At 37.9% G+C, this 21780-nt stretch overlaps 1 protein-coding gene and 1 pseudogene across 2 annotated transcripts in view; both read right to left on the reverse strand.

Moving 5' to 3' along the window:
• Nucleotides 1–1291, reverse strand: part of LOC149206789 (serine/threonine-protein kinase EDR1-like) — a 290283-nt gene extending 288992 nt beyond the window's left edge. The window contains exon 1 of one of the 2 annotated variants that reach the window (XM_089395579.1): nucleotides 574–1291. In XM_089395579.1, coding sequence (XP_089251705.1) covers nucleotides 574–1032 — 459 coding nt within the window. In that variant the 5' untranslated portion in view covers nucleotides 1033–1291. The remainder of the gene's footprint in view (nucleotides 1–573) is intronic. The other variant, XM_089395578.1, reaches the window with a different exon arrangement.
• A 7906-nt stretch (nucleotides 1292–9197) lies between these two features.
• LOC149206790 (uncharacterized) overlaps nucleotides 9198–21780 on the reverse strand; it is a 36978-nt pseudogene continuing 24395 nt past the window's right edge.

Raw genomic sequence — 21780 nt, forward strand, 5'->3', positions numbered from 1 at the left:
TGGGCTCTTCTGGCGGAAAATTGTAAAAGACGTCAATTTTCACTTGTAGTCGGAGAAATCCACCATCAATATGTGTCTGATAAACGTTATATAACTAAAATGTGTATAAAACTGTGTACATCTCTAAATATTTAATGGACATAACAATATATTTTGAAACAAAGATGTTCAAGTTTTTCAGCAATGCCGGCCGTAATATGGTTAATTACATATTAGAACTCTGGTGTCGAGGTTTACATCAGCAAAAACTCAACCTTCCGGGCACTGATTGCATAAACTAAAGAGCGGAACTGTTTCCAGGGTTTTAAAAATCAAAAACTGAACCTTTTCCGGTTCCGCTTGCACAAGTTGCACATAAAACCCAGCTTTTAATACTTACATGGTTAAAATTTCAACCTTTGCGACTCTAGCTACGTGAATTATGCAACGAATTTAATGTCAGCATTGTTCTGAACGAAAACTCCACATTCAAGACCTTATTTTGAGCAATCTCAGCATTAAATTTCGACGTCACGAGCTCAATTCCGTAAATTCATAGAAAAATTTCGTAAATTTTGCAGAAGAGATACTCACCCAATAACGCCGAGAAAGCGACTCTGCGTCGTAGTCCGTACATCTAACCCGGGTCAGTGCACGGCCAAGGCTTAACCTCTGCGCAGCTTTAATCTGCTCCGACTCTGAATTGTCTCTAACATCAGTGTTCGATGCACTGATAGCTAAAGCCAACTGCACCTGAAACTCCTCTTCCAGAAAAGAATAATCCTCTCCCTGCTGCTCGTCTTCGCCGTTATTATTATTTGTCGTACTAGTAGTAACCCTGCCTCCCCCTCCTCCTGCTGTCCTACCTCGGGAGTAAGAAAGGTCGTTAGCCCCCTCCCTCGAGGGAGAAGCGGAGGCATTGCTCCATGCTGCACTGTGATCAGTTCCATAGGACAGTGAGGGAGACGAAGACGACGAAGCTCCCGTTTGGTTAGACGATCGGCCGGAATCGCTGTTCCCTCCTTTGTGGAATTTTCTCAGCAGGCTTTTCATGTCGAATATTACCAGGCGATCAATCCGGCCTATTTACAGCTCTATCAAAAATAGAAATATATCTGTGTCTGCTGTTTCTCGCTTCGATCCTCCGACCTCTAAGGAATACGAGGAGTATAGAGATTTAGGCGCAAGAACCCGTCTCCCATGGTCACATGCAGGAGATAAAGGCTTCAGTAACTATGCGATATGTGATCCTGTTGTGGTTAAAACGTCCGCGGTCACATGGACTGGTCCCTATCTCCTCTCCCCGGTTGGCAGACGCTCGAATCGCGGCCGCCATTACACGTCATCTTGCGGAAATGGAAGCTCCCTCTGCCTTTATAAGCAAAAGTCGTCAAAATGTAAGCTTCCTCTTTTTCTTTTTTCTTTTTTTTCAAAAGGTGGAAAAACCTATCAAACTCAGTGTGTCAAACCAACAGTGAGGACAGCCATCTCTGGCTGCTATCCGCGAATGTTAATTTAACACATCACTGTTATCAAGGAAAACCACGCCACCTGAAATAACCCGCTGGTGGTCCGTAAGGGAGCAGGCTTTCACTCCTGCCAGATGCCTCTGGGTCTTGGGCCGTTAACCTGTTTCCTTACGTCCGAGGAAGACGAGCTCTTAGCCAAGCAGAAGCAGTTTTAGGGCATACTCCAGGCCCAGTCAAAATGTAAGCTGCCATAACATAAACATTTGTTTTTGTTTCCTATTATTTTATTTATATAAATTTAATAAAATATATATATTTCCATGAGAGTCAGCAGGGTTATGCCAGGTGGCGTGGTTTTCCTATTTAATAGTGATGAGTCAAACCCAACATTCGCGGATAGCAGCCAGAGATGACTGTCCTCACTGTTGGTTTGACACCTGAGTTGATAGGTTTTACCACCTTCGGAAAAAAAAAAAACATATAATTGATTCAATAAATAAAAATATTTCCCGTACATACTCCTTTATATAAGCAATATATAATTAAATACATAAATATTTACAAAAAAAAATTGTTTAACCTTCACGACCACCCAACTATAAATAAACAAATAATTAACATATAATTGATTCAATAAATAAAAATATTCCCGTACATACTCCTTTATATAAGCAATATATAATTAAATACATAAATATTTTAAAAAAAATTGTTTAACCTTCACGACCACCCAACTATAAATAAACAAATAATTAATTTGCTAGGTTAACCCAATATATATATAGTCACTTGGGAGAGTTTAGGTAAGGCTACTCTATTTATTGAATAGAAAAATATTGATTCATTTCATCGTTAGAATTGTTTCTCTTAAGTCTACTCTATTTATTGAATAGAAAAAATATTGATTCATTTCATCATTAGAATTGTTTCTCTTAAGTTTAAATATCTTTTGGAAGTTTAATTCTCCAAAGTCGTTTTTATTCTCAATTTTTCTCTATAAAGTTTGTCTAGGGAGGACTAAATCTTATGAAAATCAACTCGTCTAATAATACAAAATATCTAATTAATTTTAACAAAAATAAATAAAATAAAATGTTTGTATAAGGTATTACATATGTTACATCTTAAGCTTTTGTGATTCATATTGTAAAAAAAGAATGTTTTTTTCGGTTTAATTGCATCATTATGGTATTACATATGCTTAGTGAGCTTAAAAACTTATACTTTCTATAGCTGAACCCCTCCCCATAAAGTTTGAAAATGTGACCTAGTAAGGACTAAATCTTATGAAAACCAGCTCATCTAATGATACAAAATATCCAATTAATTAAAAAAATAAATAATAATAATAGAATGTTTGTATAAGGTATTACATATGCTTATTGAGTTTAAAAACTTATACTTTCAACTCAGTATAGGGGAGATGTGTGTAATATAAGTAAGTAATGTAATGTATGTAAGTTTGTCAACATTTATTAAATGTCAGGAAAAATATGTATAGGAAGGAAAAAAAAATACAAAACAAAACAAAACAAAATTAAATGCAAAATGTAATATAAATTAAAATAATGATTTCATAACCATATTTAAATTTAATTATAAGCCCATAAAAACTTAATACTTACAATATAGCAAGATTTTTAACGATGATGCATATTCATCTGTTCTTTACCATGGATATTATTGGCTTGTAAATAGGCTTTGTTACAATACCATGGCTTATATGTCCAAAAACATATTTAAAACCAAAACTCATTTCACAATCAAAATAATTTAATTTTATAACATTTTTTTAATTAAATCTAAAAGAGAAAAAGTTATAATTACTTTTGAGATATATTTAAACCCTTTATCATCACCACTACTAAAATTATTTCATAGATATTCCACATAGAAAAGAGAGAGAGATGGAGTTGAAGGGTGAGAGAGAAGTAGAGAAGAACAAAGACTTAGAGAGATAGAGGTGGAGAGATAAAGGGAGTGGCAAAGGGAAGAGGGAGAGATGGCGGGGGAGTAGACAAAGGGAGGTGGGACAAAAAGGGAGAGAGAGGAAGGAATAGAGAGAAGGAAAGAGAGGAGAGCGAGAAGGAAGAGAGAGAGGTTACTTTTAGATGTAAAGTATATAATTTATTTGAGCCTTAAGCAATCCAAGCCTCAAGTGAAGTGACATGATTACCACTAGCAAGAGTAGTACAAAGACTACATGGACACATCATAATGTTCACACACATGTATAGAGGATATAGATGTGGAAAATTAGGTTTATGATGCTAGGTAATCATGCGATGAGTGCACAATAGTGTACATCATGAATGGTTTAGTGGTAAGTTATAATTGATTTCAAAGTTTGCACCTCAAGAGATTTTATCCCTCTCGACGCTTGGTAGATCCAGAGTTAAGATGGATATAGGTTGGCTTTAATAAATCTAGATAAATTTGAACATAAATTAGATAAAAAGTTATTTCACTTTATTGTCGTAATAATAATATAATAATATAGGGGAGGTAGGAGCGGGAGGGGTCCTTTGTAACCCCGAGGAACATCTAGAGACAAAATACGCATGGGGATTGGGAGTGGCCACCAACAACAAGGTCAAGCATTTCACTTTGTGGAAAGGTTTGGACCTCGCTCACACCCTTGGAATAAAGAGTAATATTTGTTGGGGATTCCTTGTTGGTTATAGAACAAATGTACATTTTTTCGACAACAATTCCCCCATAGTCAAAAGAATCAGATATCAGCTGGAAAAAATTGAACAATATTCCATTTTTTACATTCTATGTCACCTGAATAAGCTTGCTGATGAAATGGAAAATTATGGAGTGCTCTTGGGAGCAGGGAGATACGAGGTTGACAAGAGAGATGGCAATCACCTTCGCACTCCTTAATTTAATGAAGGTTAGGGTGGCAATAAATTTTGGCATGACTATTGATGATAGAAGGATGATACAAGGAAGCCCTCTCGGAAGGTCAAACAGGTGAAGAAAGGATATGACAAGCTTAATGTGTTGAAAATGCAATAAGAAAAATCCTGATTTAATTTTCCCTTGAATTAAATTAGGAATAAAATGGTAATTCTACATCACAAGACAACTTGTACAAGTTAACTAAGTTAATTTGACGTAGTTGGCTCAGTTAATTCGAGTTGAGGGTCTAACTTCAGTCATGTAGAGTGTCTCCTACTTTATAGGAGCCCTGGTTGAGTTTATTTTGAATTGTAATTAATTAATTCAATTTAACTAAGTTAAAGTCAGTTAAACTAGTTCCAACTGATGGAGCAACTAGTAGGGTGTCAAATAGTGGGGTGATGCTTCATGTGTTCAACTAGTTAACTGATGATTCACTCATAAATAACTCATGCATGTCAAATCCGAGAGTTACCCAGTTGAGATTGGAGTTCAAGCATAGTGTACTATCAGTTTTATAATCATTTAAATTGTACAAGTGATGCATGCAGTCAAAGGAAGGCCTATGAGGATTGTGTAATTCCAAATGAGGAATTTCCCTGATTAATAGGGGCTAATTCCCAAGGAAACAACACAAGGAAATAGGGACTTGGACAAGCAAAAAAATTGGTTAAGTATTGACCTAAGCTTGTCTAGGAAGCAGTGAGACAGATAGAGATAATGCAGAGGTTGCTCGGGCTTGAGAAAAGCATTGTAATCTTCTCATATTTTCATACTAATGCAATATACATATAGCAAGGGTTTTTAGTTGTGGCTTTCCCCAGGAAATCATTGTGTAATTTGTTGATTGAATTCTTTCTCTTGTATGCTTCGTGATTTCTCAATCGATTAATTATTTTCGTTGATGAGTAGAGTAGATTCAAGTCTTTTGTTTTAGAAAATTACATAAGCAGTTTGAATCTACAAGGAATTTCTACATAATGCATGGCATCCTCCCAGAACCCCTGGTCATCTCATTGTATGGAATAAGGAGATTAATAAACCGGTATATGGAGGTTGTAAGAAACCCGTCATTTCATAGAATTTGTAGGACTGTGAACATCAACGAGAATTAATGGCGAGGAGGTGGTCATCGTCTTGTTACTCTCCAAATTGATTACAAAATTGGTTTGTTAGATCCCTAGGACATAATGTGTATTTAATGGGACTGAAGATCGAGATTTTCTTGAGATTATGGCACGACCAGTGGAAACTGGTGCACAAGAAGGTACATGCCTATTTAAGGACTCATCACCCTATTATGTGGCATATGTCGTTAAAGGTTTGGAGCATCGAATTAATAGGAGTGTGAGTTCCAGGAACACTGATATGGACATTGTTGGTGTTCAGATATGAATCATGCAATTCACCCAATTCCACATTAATTGTCAACCTAGGGCTCTATGAGTTATTTCAAGGCTATCATGCAAAGTATATGCAGGCCACAGTTTCCCTACCCAGCATTGAACATTCAATTATAAACTTAACAATGTGTAACAACAAGCAATAATTGTAACAACAAATAAGAGTAATAGCAAGTTAAGACTCACAACAACACACTAATAATCATTCACAGCAATAAATAACTCAATCGAAATAAACCTATGTGCACATCTATTCCAGCAGCACCTGGTCAAGAGAGTGGGCCCAACTCCCTAATCAAGGTTGTGGCAAGATCAAGAAGTCATGAAATACTTAGAAGATCAGAATTTCATTAATCAAAAAGGACATTACAAAGTATGTTGTTATAGACTCAGAGTTAATGTAATTCTCTTGTGATCTTAACTACTAGCTTTCACAGCCCTGTAACTCTACTTATACAATTTGTTAACACTAACATCTCCTACAATTACATAGCGGTTTCCAAAGTAAAATAGAATATAAAGATAGCAGTGCATTGATTGAGAGGTTGATCCACCATTGCAATTGATGTCCCATGATAAAGCTCCCAGCTCGATGGTCACCATTTGTTAAACCATGATCCTAGTCATTCTTCCTCCAAATCTACAAGAATAATTGAATTAGCAAGCCACCTAGGCAACAATCCCCTATGACTATGCTTCATTGATTAATGATTCATAAAGACATGACAAGAGGTATCCCTGTGCGGTTTAGAATTTAAATTGACCAACAATGGTGTAAAATGGATATAGGAAATAGGGTAAAAAGGTGGGTAAAAACATGCAAATTCAACCACCAACATCTCCCCCCAAGTAGTATTTCTTCATGTCTTCATGCAGCTCGTCACCTACGAAGATCTAGGTTGAAGTTTCTGTGATCAGCATGAAGCTGTGCGAGATCATATTTTGTATCCATTTCTGTTCTCGAAGGCTTATATCCATCTGTCCTGAGGACTTCCTTCCACCAATCCTTGCCTACCACATAAGTTGGGTTATACTGATCGGCTGGAAACCAGATAATGGGGAATTAGAACCTCAAACCCATCCATCGGATCCCACGAAGCTACATGCATGCAATATACCGAGGTACTATGTTTAAAGCCCAAGCAAAGTTGGGGGCCCCAAAAGGTTCACGTGTCCTGACGGTTGATGATGATAGCATCCATTGTTTCTGGCACTAGTCCCAGGCCTCCTCTTGACAAGTAAAAATTTGTTTTGTGCACATGTCAACACACCATTTATGGGTTGCCAACATCTATCCTTTTCATCCTTTGATCTCCAAGAAGGTATGGTGTTTGTTATAGACATTCACAGACTGACAATTCTCCATCCGAAGGACAAGTGGCCTGTTTGCTTGATTCTCTTCAAACGTGTCGAAGGCCTTCTTCCACTTAACTTGATTAACTGTGTAGGAGGTAAAGGCTCTTAACTGAATATCCCCCATGTATGGCACCGAGTTGAATGATTGATCATCACCCAAAAAGTAATCATGCATATAGAGTTCGCACATCAGGTGTTGGTTCAGGGTATTGTGACTCTTCAAGATACGCAAAAATTGTATCGGGTCCTCTATTACATGGTTGATTTCCTGATGAATGCTTTCTAAACAAAAGAATAAATATTGTTCATGGAGGAACAGAGCATAGTTATGGGCAGGGGGTTGGCAAGCCATTACCTATTGCGCCAGAGTGAACATTTCTTCCTTGTCAGCCTTCAGTAGTTTCACCTACTCTTCTAGTTCCTCAATTTTCTTTTGCTGCTTCTCCTACTTCCGTTTCTCTTTCTCTATCTGGTCCATGTAATCAGTAACTATTTTCGTAGCTTGCTCACGAATTCCCCTCACTCCTTCCCGTTGGGATTCTAAAGGAATGGTCCCCCATTGAAGGTGAGATGCAACAACTTTCCATTTCTGAATCTCTACAGTCATAAAAAATTCTCATGACTCGATCAAATGTAAAAACGACTCAGTTTTTGTAGCCGCAAAGGTTGTGGGCTTGTCTTCAGTCTGCACTGTTGCTAAAATTGTTTCGACACCAAGTTTCGCATCATTCGTCTTGTGCCTCCTCACTTTTCTTCGTAAGTGCATTACCTGCCTCCTTAGCTTGACAATTTCCATTTTTAGCTGCATTTTTATTTGAACTGTGACTAGTACCTTTCCTTAAGATGAGGCCATCTTTTTTCACATTTCTCAATAATTTTTTGTTTGACAACAACCTCCTCCACTAGTCTCGCAACTGGTGTGGGGTTTGGTGGATTGACGTCAATAGTCTCGTGTTTTATCCTGATTTCCTCTGTTTGTTTCTCAACTCGGGGAACAGTCCCAACATCTTCTTCTTCAGGTCTGGGGACCTCCACATCTTCCCTTGGTGGCTCTGGAGTCACTACAGGCCTTTGTGGGGTAGTGCCTTTGACACCCTTTTCTTGTGACTTCTTTGTTGCTCGGCCATCTTCTTCTTCAGGTCTTGAGACCTCCACATCTTCCCTTGGTGGCGCTGGAGTCACTACAAGCCTTTGTGGGGTAGTGTCTTCGACACCCTTTTCTTGTTACTACTCCACTGCCCGACCATCTTCTTTCATCTGCTCAAAAGTTGTTTCTAGCCCTTGCGGGTTAGTTTCAACAGCAACATTCTCCTCTAATGGCCCCATGGAGACAATATCAGTCATAATTTCTTCAATTTGTCCTTCAGTTAGCATTAGTTCTTGTGTGGCAGTGTCGACCACCAATCCCTCAATTTGTCCAATTTGTTCACCAGTCGACACTGGTTCTTGTGTAACAGTGTCGATAATGGTGCCTGTAACCATCCTGACAAATTTTATGATCGAGGGAGAGGCTTTTTCTTTCACCGAGTGTCTAGGTTTACAAAACTTCCTTGCCCCTCTTGGCAAAGATGCAAGAAGTGGAGAATGAAGGATATTTTCTTCAATTTCCATCCTCTCAGTGCATGCTGCCTCATGCCCTCCTTCTCCTTCCCCTGTGTTCACTGGCTGGTCTGTGCTCCCTTTTTTTTTTCTGCTTGTGCTTCTTCCAATTTTTCCTCTTGCTCAACAATCGACACTGGTTCTTGTGGAGTAGTGTCAACTGCAACCCCTATTTCTTCCAAGGGTTCCTTATTTACTCGAGCAGGTGATGTTGGTTCTTATGTATCAGCACCACCTGCAACTTCATCCAAAGGTTCCTCATTTTCTTGGATAGGTGATGTTGGTTCTTGTGTGTCAGCACCACCTGCAATTTCATCCAAGGGTGGCGATTCTCCCCTCAAATTGGCAGTCGATGTTGGTTCTTGTGGAGCAGCGTCGACTGCATTCTCTTTTATCTCCATTGCTTCTACTCCCATTCATCAGCAGGTGACACTAGTTCTTGTGGAACAACGTCATCTACAACCTCTTCTTCTTCCACCACTAATTATTCCTCATCCTCCCTTGCAGGCATCATAGCTGCAAGTTCTTCCTCTGCTAGCTCGATGAATTGTGGCCAAGCCACAAAGTTTGAGACAGAGCATGCACCACCAATGGTTTGACCAACCCATGATTTGTAAGGACCACTAATGCTTGTCGAGACCGACGAGCAGATTGCGGCATTAACTGAAGATTATTCCATAGAAAATATCTCATATCTAAAGAATGAACCTGCGCATGCCAGAACCGAAGGCATGCAAGAAGCTTGAAATGATATTTAAACAGGGTAGCAAATTGACCTTTGCAAGTAATATACCTCATGACAAAATATGCAACCTCATCCCATGGGTGCGGCAGAGACTTTTGATCATACCCCCTACCCTTATGAACTGTTGTTTCTCCAGCCTGTAAAAACAATTATGGGAACTCTAGCAAAGGATATTTCCGAGAAAACCATTTCTGCCCTCCTTGCAGCAATCCGCTGACAGTGGAAATTACTTCCTTTGTGACGCAAAAAATCCAGCCCACGAACTCTGGAATGATTTCCATCCAAGTTTAATGTGAATTCGACTATGATAGCTTCGTCAAATCCCTGCAGCCTCTCAAAATACACATGCCATCCTACATCTAAAAAGACCTACCATACGTCTGGATTGTGTCGAACCTGCACTGTATTTTCTGGTTCGTGCCTAACGGCTTGCCCACCCATTCTGCAGTTGCTCAATAGTAGCAATTGGAGTAACAACAAGACCGTTGAGGAAGAGTGTCGACAGGTAAATTTGCAGTGACAGGGTTGTGGTGGCGACGGGGTGCGGTGATAGTGAAATCCAGGAAGGTAATAGTGAAATATGGAAAAATCCATGGTGGATTATGGTAATAATGAGTGGAAATTATGGTAATCATTTCACAGCATTGGAAAGGACCATCCATTAATACAATCATACTTATTTCAAGTCCCAATGCATATAGGTAACCATGCGAAGTATGGTGGGGGTCGTGGAGTGTACGCGCTAGCACAAGGTTCAATGGTGATAATGACAAGTCATTACTACAATTTAATTATGGCATCTTTGCATTTATTATAATACCTCCCCCCAACTAAGGGATGACCATCCATGGTCATGTCGAGTCATGTCAAATGAATTATCGATCAAATCCACAAAGTTGATCAAGGACATACCTGGCGACTTACCTTGACGGAGTAACAACAACGGAGGGAGTAACAACACCTGAGGAGTAACATCATGGGGGGAGTAACAACACCCGAGGAGTAACAACATTGGGGAGATTAACAAAACTAATTGAACACTTTCTTAGAATTGCCATGAACGGAGTAACAACACCGGGGGAGTAACAACACCAATGAAGTACCTGCAAGGAAAAGAATGATAGAGTAGTAACATCATTTTATTATATATATATATTAGATCAAAGGTGTAGAGGAAGAGTTCTCTGCACTAACAATTTCAAAACTAGAATTATCAGAGAAATGTTTAATAAAGGAGTCTTTATATTTACAAGTAGAGAAGTGTGTGCCTCATCAATTGTTATAAGTCTAACAATCTTGTTATCAAACACCGTGTCAACTTCATATGGACCTATCCATCTGGAGCAAAGTTTTTCTTTAAAACCTTTGAACCGAGAATCATAGAGCAATGCCCAATCTCCTCTTTGAAACACCTTTTTCTTAATAAATTTGTCGTGCAATTTAGTTCGTTGCTGCTAAATTGCAGTAGTATTCTGGACAACTACCAACCTAATTTCATCCAATTCATTTAACTGTTCCAGTCAGTGTTTATGGGATTCTGAAAGATCCAAACCTACTTCAAGGGTTGTCCAAGCATCTTAATTTCAAATTCCACCAGAAACAAGGGGGATTTCCCATAGAAAAGCTCGTATGGTGAAAGTCTTGTTGTGTTCCACTATGTTGTTCTACATGCCCAATGTGCCTCAGGAAGCTTTTCAGCCCAATTTCAGCAATGGTTCTCTACAGTATTTGTAAGAATATTTTCTAGTACCTTGTTTGTGCTCTCCACTTGACCATTCGCCTGAGGATGATATGGAGATGTGACCATATGCTTAATTCCATACTTCTTCATAAGTCTTGCTATCAGATGTGATGTAAATTGTGCCTCTCCATCTAAAACTATCTCTCTAGGAGCTTCATACCGAGCAAAAATTTCTTCAAATAAAAAGTCTGAGACAACCTGTTATGTTGCTTTCACAACAACCTTGGCCTCTACCCACTTTGTCACATAATTCATGCAAACCAAAATGTGAACTTTCTGATGTGAAGGTGGATTAAATGGCCCAACGAAATTGATAGCCCATTTTTCAAAGGGCTCAAGAGCTAGTTGAGGTTGTAACAACATCTCATCTACTCGACCAAGATGACCCATTTGTTGGCAACTATCGCACCCTCGAACATATTTCCTTGCATCACGAAAAATAGAAGGCCAATAGTACCCCATTTGCAACACCTTATGACCTATCCGCTTATCTGCAAAATGTCCCCCACATGGGCCATCATGAGAAGCTTTCAGGACATCATAGATGTCATCCTCACTTATGCAGTGCCGTATTTGTTGGTCAGGTCTTGTATAAAAGAGATATCCTTCTATCCATGAATAACAAGCACTATGATGGATAATCTTTCATTGTTCTCTATATGGTAGGTGTTGAGGCACTTTTCCTGTAGCAAGATAGTTAGCAATATTTGCATACCATGGAGTGTGAGTAGAAATTGCAAAGAGATGTTCATCTGGAAAACTATCCTCTACAGGTGTACCTTCATCACTAGTATCCATCATAGACAGGAAATTTGCAACTACATTATCTTTCCCTGGCTTATCTACAATGGTAATATCAAATTCTTGAATTAACAGTAACCATCTTGTAATACGACTAGGGGTTATTGGTTTATTCATCAAATACTTGATAGTTGTATGATCAATGTGCATGAAAGTAGGATACCCTATAATGTAATGCTGAAACTTATTAATAGCATAAATAACAACCAAGAACTCTTTTTCAGTTACCGTATAGTTCAGTTCAGCAGGAGTCAAGTTCTTGCTGACATAATAGATTGCGTATGGTTTCTTGTCCTCTTGTTGTCCCAAGACTGCCCCTACTATTGTTTGAGAAGCATATGTAGAGATGTGAAATGAGAGCTTCCAATCAAGACCACGTAATATCAAAGCTTTACAAACTAGTTCTTTGATTTCCACAAAGGTCGCTTCACATTCATCTGTCCACACAAACTCTGCATCTTTAGGTAACAATTGAAAAAGTGGGAATGCTATCTTAGATTTTTTCCTATAAAACACCTATAATAGCCAGCGTAACCGATAAAGCTACGTGCCTGTGTCGTTGTCTTAGGTGTAGGAAAATTCAATATTACTTCTACCTTAGCAGTATCAACCCGAATTTTGGCAGCTAAGAGTAGGTGTCCCAACACTACTCCTTCCTTCATCATTATATGGCATTTTATTGTAATAAGAGAAACATGTGTTTTCTTACATCTTTTAAGTACTTTCTCTAACTTTTCTACACCTTATTCAAAATAATCCCAATATGGGGTGAAGTCATCCATGTAGATTTCAATGCTATCATTGATTAGATCAGAAAAAAAAAATAAAAAATAAAAAATAAATAAATCATAATATTTCCCTTTGAAAGGTAGCGGGTGTGTTACAGAGACCAAATGGGAGAACTAAGTAGGCAAAGGTTCCCCAAGGGCATGTGAAGATAGTTTTATCTTGATCCTTACGAGCTATTTTTATCTGATTGTATTCGATAAATCGATCTAGAAATGAGAAAAACTCTTTCCAACTAATGTATCAAGGACCTAGTCAATAAAGCGTAAGGGAAAATGGTCTTTTAAAGTCGCTTTATTTAATTCCCTGTAATCAACACAAATCCGCCACTTGCCATTCTTCTTATGAACAATGGCCAACGAGAAAACCCATTGACTATCTCATATCAGATAAATGAAACCCACATCTCATAGCTTCTGTAATTCATCTTTGACAATGTTTTTTAAGGCAAGATTCATTCTTCTCTGTGGCTGCCTAACAGGTCTTTAATGTATATGTGATGAGTACATAAATCAGTAGGGATGCCTTTCATATATGTATACTCCCAAGCAAAGTCTTCTTTCTGTTCCTGAAGGACCTTCAATAACTGTTTGGTTTGGGAGGGTGAAAGGTCAGGATTAATATTTAGCATTTTCCCTAGTTCAATTTCTGCAGAAATACTGTCACGGGGTACCATTATGGGAATATTTCCAATTTCTATTTCTGATTCCATATCGACCTGAACATTACAACTCATGACAGATTCTAATAGCTGGTGGGTTGAATCAGAAACAGACTTGGGATTGCTGAGAAAGGTGCTAATTACATCATCCTCTGTTTCATCCTTAAAACAGAGAGCCTTACTAATGGTAAGGATAGGTCTAACTTCTTCATTCTCAGATTCAGGCTCTTTCATAGGTAGAGATTTGTATCAAGGTAAATCCTGGTTTATCTGACAAACTTGGTTCTGCAAGGGGGTAGAAAATAAGATTCTATATAGCTTAACCATTGGATATTACCATATTTCCAGACCGACACCCAATGTAAGTATCTGCGGTTGCAAGCCAAGGTCTTCCTAAAATCAAAGGATGTCCATCGGCTGGGGATTCGGTATGTAAAACCAAAAGTTCGACAGGGTATTGCCATGAGTCTAATGAAATAGTTATATCTTCCAGCTTCCCTATCAGTCTTATAGTAGACCGATCTACCAATGTTGGTTTAAGGTTTCACAAACCTAAGGTAATCACAATCGTAGAGGTTATGATGTTAATTGTTGTCCCCAAATCTACCAATACATTTGGGATATCAACCCCACTAATCTGTATTGTCAGAATCGGGTTCCCTAGATCCCTATATTTTAAAGGTATAGGCTTCCCTAGCATTATGTCTGATAGTTTTCCCAAAACGTGAATGGTGAGTGGATCCTTTGGTTTTTTGCCATGTTTATTAGAGCAATATTCATTGTTTTGGCATAAATCAGTATGTACTTCATAACTTGAAGTAACAGGATTTTGAAAAACAAATTCTGCAATTCCCTTAAAAATTCAAATTTAGGACGAGGACTTTGTTTGCTCAATAATAATCTCTCAGGATAAGGTGGACCAGTTTGACATCCTCTAGTAACAATTATTTACGAAGGGGTTTGTTGTTTCATAGGATTTGCATTGACTCATCCCCAATTGTTCTAGTAGAATCTATAGGTTCTGGGTCTAAGACTTCATCATTGGCATGTTCAATAACTATTGGTGAAGTCCAAGTATTCACCACCCTAATGGATCGAAGATTCAATTCGTTACATTTTGAAGTGGCAATACTATATGCAGGGAGGTTGAGTGTCTTAACCTGTTGAGTCCCTCTATTGTTTGGAATTGCATTGGATTGAACAGGTAGTTGTGGACGAAGAGGAGGATTACTAGTGGATGCATTAGAAGGCAGTTGTAGTTGCTGTTGTGGCATAGGTTGGGAGAATTGTCCTGAAGGAGGAGGAGGTCCACGCCAATTCTGGGACCATGAAGGGTTTGGACTAGATTGAGGGTACCATGGTTTCCAAGGCATTGGATATTGATAAGACTGCGGCCATGAAGGTGAAAAAGGTACAAACTAAGGCCCAAAATTCAAATTATTAAAATATTGAGAAGGGTCTTGAGGCATACCTTGATTCATGTTATGTGGTCATGGTTGCCATGGTTTCCTTGATCCCATGAAATACAACTGATCTACTTCTTCATTTGTTCCCTGAAAAACTACCTTCAACCCAAGAAGAGATGGACAAGTGCTAGTGGAATGACTTTGTTCACATATCGCACAAGTCTCGATGGAATTCAATGGGCATTCCTTCAGCGGGTGCTTCTTCCTGCATTGAGGGCAAAAAATGGACATAGCCTTCTCTACTTCCATCTGCTTTTGTTTCGCCTGCAAAATGTCCAGCTATGATGACAGTGTGCTCAGGATATCGGTTCTCAAGTTGTCCAACAAGTTCCCAATTTCTGCTTTTGTAACTCCATCGTTGGATGTCTTGAGAGTTCGGATCCCCTACTTATGCCTTGCAGCTCCTCGTGAACACTTGATGCACAATTCGCAAATGGTGTCAAATTCCTCTTTTGATATGTCTCCTTTTCCTACTACATTCAATAGTTCCAAATATTCCTCCCTCAGTGCCTAGAGAAAGATTATCTTCAAGATATTCTTATCCATATCACTATGGCATGATCTCTGCAAACTATATTGAAAACGTTCCACAAAGTCCTCCATGTTCTCATCCTCTTTTTGCATAATCTTAAATATTTCTTCCTTCACATCTCGGGATTTGTAGTAGTCTTGATATTTTTCGAGGAAAATCATCTTCATATCGTCCCATGTAGTAATAGATTTTCCCCCTAATCCCCTAAACCATCTCAAAGTTGTTCCCTTCAAAGTAGCAGGGAATATCTTCAATTTTTGAGCATTAGAAATATAATCATACCCCCGACAGACAACGTCGAATTCAAAAAGGAATGTGTTTGATCCTCAAAAGAAAGACCATGGAAATTAGGTAATGTTGTCAAAGGAATAGGCTTCATAGGCATATCACCTCTGATATCTCCAATTGGGAATTCGATCGAAGAAGTTGTAGGAGCCATGAATATCTTCCAATATTCACTTGGAATCTCAACAGGTTCTAGATCTAGTTGTTCTATAACATGCGATTGAGGTTGTTTAACAACAATTCCTTGATCAAATGGTGCAGAGAATTCCCTCAAATCTTCTTCCTCTGAAATTGCTATATGAAGTTACTCAGATCCTCTACTTGCTACTTCTTCTTCCTGAATTGCACTTCTATTATTGGGGGAGGTTCTGGTTGTGAAACTGATTTCCCTCTAGATCTCGTATGAGATCTCACCCTAACAACAGCTCGTAATGATGCTCCTAACTCAGCTCTTGAAATGATCTCTTGGATGTAGGTATTTCTGCCTATATCTCTCCCTCCTCTTTTCGAGGTTCTTCCTCTACCCCTTTTATTTGTATCTCTTTTCATGCAATCAAAAGATAAAAGGAAAACATTCAAGCAAATCAAAAGATTAGGACCTGGAGCAGGGCGATAAATTCCCTCCCCAGGATGAGAGAGTGGCCCCTAAAAAGAAAGCAAAAGAAGAAAATAAACCAATCACAAAATCTAAGCTCGGGACCTAAAACATGGTGAAATAAAAACTTCCCTTCTCAGGACGAGAGAGCGATTCCTATGAAAAAGAAAATAGGACAATCTAATGCTCAGGACCTGGAGCAGGGTGAAAACTTCCTTCCCCAGGATTGGAGAGTGGTCCTAAAAAAGAAAAAGAAATAAAAGAAACCTAAATGATCTAATTCTCAAGACTTGGAGCAGGGTGAAAAACTCCCTCCCGGGATGAGAGATCAGTCCTATGGTCAATATTGGTTGTACATTCGCGCCTTTAATAGCCTCCCCGACAATGGCGCCAAAATGTTGGTGTTCAGATATGAATCATGCAATTCACCCAATTCCACATTAATTGTCAACCCAAGGCTCTATGAGTTATTTCAAGGCTATCATGCAAAGTATATGCAGGCCACAGTTTCGCTACCCAACATTGAACATTCAATTACAAACTTAACAATGTGTAACAACAAGCAATAACTGTAACAACAAATAAGAGTAACATCAAGTTAAGACTCACACCAACACACTAACAATCATTCACAACAATAAATAACTCAACCGAAATAAACATATGCACACATCTATTCCAGTAGCACCTGGTCAAGAGAGTGCGCCCAACTCCCTAATCAGGGATGTGGCAAGATGAAGAAGTCATGAAATGCTCAAAAGATCAGAATTTCATTAATAAAAAAGGACATTACAAATTATGTTTTTACAGACTTAGAGTTAACGTAATTCTCTTGCGATCTTAACTGTTGGCTTTCACAGCCCTGTAACTCTACTTATACAATTTGTTAACACTAACAACTCCTAGAATTACGGCAGTTGTCTGCCTACAATTACATAGTGGTTTCCAAAGTAAAACAAAATATAAATATAGTAGTGTGTTGATTGAGAGGTTGATCCACTATTGTAGCTAATGTCCCAAGATAGCGCTACCAGCTCGATGGTCACCATTCGTTAAACCATGGTCCTGGTCATTCTTCCTCCAAATTTGCAAGAATAATCGAATTAGCAAGCCACTTAGGCAACAATCCCCTATGACTATGCTTCATTGATTAATGATTCATAAAGACATGACAAGAGGTATACATGTGCAGTTTAGAATGTAAATTGACCAACAACGGTATAAAATGGATACAGGAAACAGAGTAAAAAGGTGGGTAAAAACATGCAATTTCAGTCACCAATAGACGTGTGAGGAGGCCATGGTAGGGAACCTCTTGAGGAGGATATGGTGTGCTGAAAGAGGGTTGTCGAATTCTTGTTTAAGCTAATGATGGGGAGACTTGACCTCATCAGTCACCAAGTGGAATTATTGGAGACAGATCATGTTGTCAATGACAAGAGAATTAATGCAAAGTTTGAGACAATGGAGGCATCTTTGGAGCACAAAATCGTGAAGATGGAGATTGATTTACTCACTGCCAATTCGGAGTTGGTAGCGACATCATATTCGCAGAGGTCAAGGAGATTATTGTAGGACTATCATAGGAGGTCATGCCTCAACTGCAAAACAAGGGAGGAGACGACAACTCATGAGTAGGTTCGAGTAGCCAAGGAAAGCATGCCAACAAGGACAAGGGGAAGTCCAATCTCAAATAATGTCCAATTATGAATTTTCATTTGTTTTTTATATTAGGATTGTATTTCCGGTTTTATGGTAGATTTCAACATTTTCTTGTAGTTTACAAGGCTAGTAGGGGAAATAAAATATTTTCATGGTTGTATTGGGATATGGAAGCACCTGCTAAGACTGAAACAAGTTTTGTTGTGATGATATAAAATGGTTTGGTCCATGCAATCCAGATTTTGAATATCAAGTATATGTTCTGTTAAAATAATAATAATAATAATAATATATTGCAGAGGCAAAATATTAATAATCTCACGTTTACTTAATGCTTGATAATATATATATTTTATTTTTTTTGTATTAGAGGAATCAACAATTGGGCCGGGCTCATACTTGGGTGACACAGGATGGATTCCGATCACTACCACTATGCCTATGGACCCTACAATAATTCTCCTTTCTGTAGACCAAGTATTTATGGGGGGATTTGAACCTTGCATCTCTTAGTTTACACAATACTTCATATCATGGTGATTGCCAATTGAGTTGTCCCCTAGGACATAAGATAAAATACTTTTAAATATAAAAAATCGTTGCATTAATTTAAATGGTTAAGTATTTTGAATTTGTTGTAGGAGATCTTTCAATTACCTTAGCTCATATTTTATGTTACATGCCTCACTAATTGTTTCTACTATGTTAAACGTGATGCTCAACATCAATAGATTTATAGTAAATTATCGTTTACAAAATACAATTAAGTGCCCAAAATTCCTCATAAATTTTCTTTCAAAAATAAATGTTTAGCACACAAAATTATATTTAAAATCACCCATTTTAAACAAATGTTGAGTACAAGTTTAAAAGTGTAACAACCCTAGGTTAAAAGTTCACGTAATAAAGTTAATAAATGCGAAATAAGACCAAGGTCATGGGACACGTATTCCAAGTTGAATGTTGGGCAAAACATCGTAGTGGGTGTCACTTTTTGTTTATTGTGGCTAAGGAAATTAGCAGGCAAAGAGGCATTAATTGGCATTTGTTTATGAAAATAAAGGAAAATAGGAGAAAAGGGAGATGAAGGATCACAAAATTGCATAAGAGGAAAATTGAAGGAAAATAGAGGAAATTGAAGAAAACAAAGGCCTTAATAATTTAAAGGCTTTTGAGGATCAATTCACAACTTTTTGTTAGTTTTAACTTGGATCAAGTGAAAAAGAGAAAGAAGAGCACCAAGAGGAAAAACAATCAAAGGAAGGCAAATGAAGGACAAGCAAGGAAGGTTGTATCAAGCACCTTCAGCACGATGAATTTTCAGGTAACAATTTACATGCATGGTTTCCTAACTGGTTTGTGAATGCATGGTATATGCATTTGTGTATTTGGTTATTTTGTTGCAATTGACATGGGTTTTGCCTAGTGTAACAATGGTTTCAACCTTGTCTTTCCATTTCTGGATAGACATGGTGTGATAGGATTTTTTTGGTTGAGCTTTAGATTTCCGGAAATTTTTGGAACCGGGTGAGGTGGTCTCAGAAAAATTATCAAGGGTTGGGGGTGGAGGTGATTTAATACTTGGGAAGCCCTTGACAAGTGGGTGGAGATAGGTAAATTCCTCAAGGTATTGGCGAAGAAACTTTGAGGCATCCAAGCTTGTTCTGGGCTTTGTGATCTCTTCATCAGTTTTAGCGGGATTGCAGTAGCCTAAGGGTGGAGGTGGTTTAATCTCCAAGAAGCCCTAGTTTTTATATGTCTTGAATTCCCACATTCATGATTGGAATATGGCATTATGGTGATTGGTTGAAAGAAAGATCGGGTTCATCCCAAACTATTGTCGGGTGGTATATGGAAGTCCCTGACCTCATTGGCTTTTGCATAAGTTAATATGAGTTGTTTTCTTATTGTGATTCACGAGTACTTGTACTTGTTATTATGTGGCTTTGATGGTTTTTCTATCACGGTTAATATTTCGGTTATATGTTGGTTATAAGCATGGTTCCATAACATGTTCTAGCTATGGCTCTTGTTATGTTTTGATTAGTTGATGAATGGTTAATGAATGCATGGGCTAATAGATGTTATTGTAACTATTATGAGAGGGCATTAGACCTTGGTGAATCTTAGATAAGTTTCAGACTCTTATGTTCAAATATGCATTCATTACCTATACATTACATGTTCACCATATGTTTAACGAAATGATTGTCATGGTTTAGGCCTAGTTAAGTCAAGTTTATGATTCAAGTTTGTATGTTCAACCTTGTCATTAAGTTACTTATCATTCCGGAAAAGTCTCGGGAAGTTTTGGGCAGTGGTTTGGAGGTTGACCTTGAATTGTGGCTCAGATTTCGGGACTGCAGGCGCTGAACTTAGCAATTTAGGTCACAATTGCATGGATAAGGCTTGTGAGTGTGGTTGAAGGCCTTCAACTGCATGCAGGAAACGTCAAGGGTGCGGTTGGGAATGTAATCCAATGAAATGAAGTTTCAGCTCAGGGTTTGACCACTTGGGGTGTTTCTTCAACTCTTGGGTGATCTATAGTCCCTATAGGATGACAATTTGTGGTCAGTAAGTCTCAGTTGTAGGCCCCACTTCCTTAAATCGAGCTAGGAGGTCAGGTCATGTCATAGTGGCACTTTGCTTCACATCTACCCAAAGGGATTGTAAAAGTGGGTAAATGTGAGGCGGGGCATTACAATAAGTTACTAACATTTGATATCCATGCTTTTAACTAATATATATGTCAATGAACTAAAATGTTAATCCTCTCGCTTTTAATTAATGTAGGGTAATTTTATTATTATTAAAGGAATCAACAATTGGGGCAGGCTCATGCTCGGGTGACACAAGGTCAATTCTGATCAATACCACTATACCTATGGAACCTATGACAATTTCTCTTCTCCATAGACCAAGTTATTATGGGGGGATTTGAACCTTGGATCTCTTAGTTACACAATACTTCATATCATGACGATCAACAATTGAGTTGCCCCCTTGAATGTAGAATAATATATTTTTGGTATTAAAACTCGATGCATTAATTTAAACGATTGAGTATTTAGAATTGTTGCACGAGATATTTCAATTACCTTAACTAAATTTTATGTTACATGCCTCACTCAATGTTTCTACTATGTTAAATGTGGTGATCAACATCAATAGATTTAAACAAAGTGCAATTAAGTGCCCAAAGTTACTCATAAAATTTTATTTCGAAAATAAATGTTTAGCAAAAATAATTATATTTAAAATCGCCCCATTTAAACGAAGGTTGATTATAACTTTATAAGTTACCAACATTTGATATCCATGCTTTTAACTAATATATATGTCAATGAAGTATTCGGTTAAGATAGAATATTGCATTAGAAAGCCATTTATATTTAGTTGTGAAAGATGGTTTATTTTTAAGTTTTATACGTGAAGTATCAATGTTTTTTATCTTTAAAATTGAGAATACAAATACCTTTTTAAATTATAGGAGTATTGTGATAATTAATTTTATGGGTAAATCGTCTAAGTTAATATTAAAGGGAACTATTAGCTTGTAGTTAGAAAATACTCATTGTTGCAATTGAAACTGACACCTTAAGTGATAAAGCTTTAAAATACAAATGCAATTTTGGAGGAATTAAGAGGGACTATACATTATAACCATAGTATCTCTCTCTCTCACTCTAGGTTAACTATAGTCTAGCACATGGGAATTCTATAGGAAAAATGTATGATTAGCTTTAGAATTAAGATGCATGGGTGGACCCCTAGATGTGGGTGACATCAGCCA

This window comes from Pinus tabuliformis, chromosome 1_2 (genome assembly GCF_031772625.1).
Source record: "Pinus tabuliformis cultivar Carrire ecotype Pingquan chromosome 1_2, CPIR1, whole genome shotgun sequence".
Lineage (NCBI taxonomy): Eukaryota > Viridiplantae > Streptophyta > Pinopsida > Pinales > Pinaceae > Pinus > Pinus tabuliformis.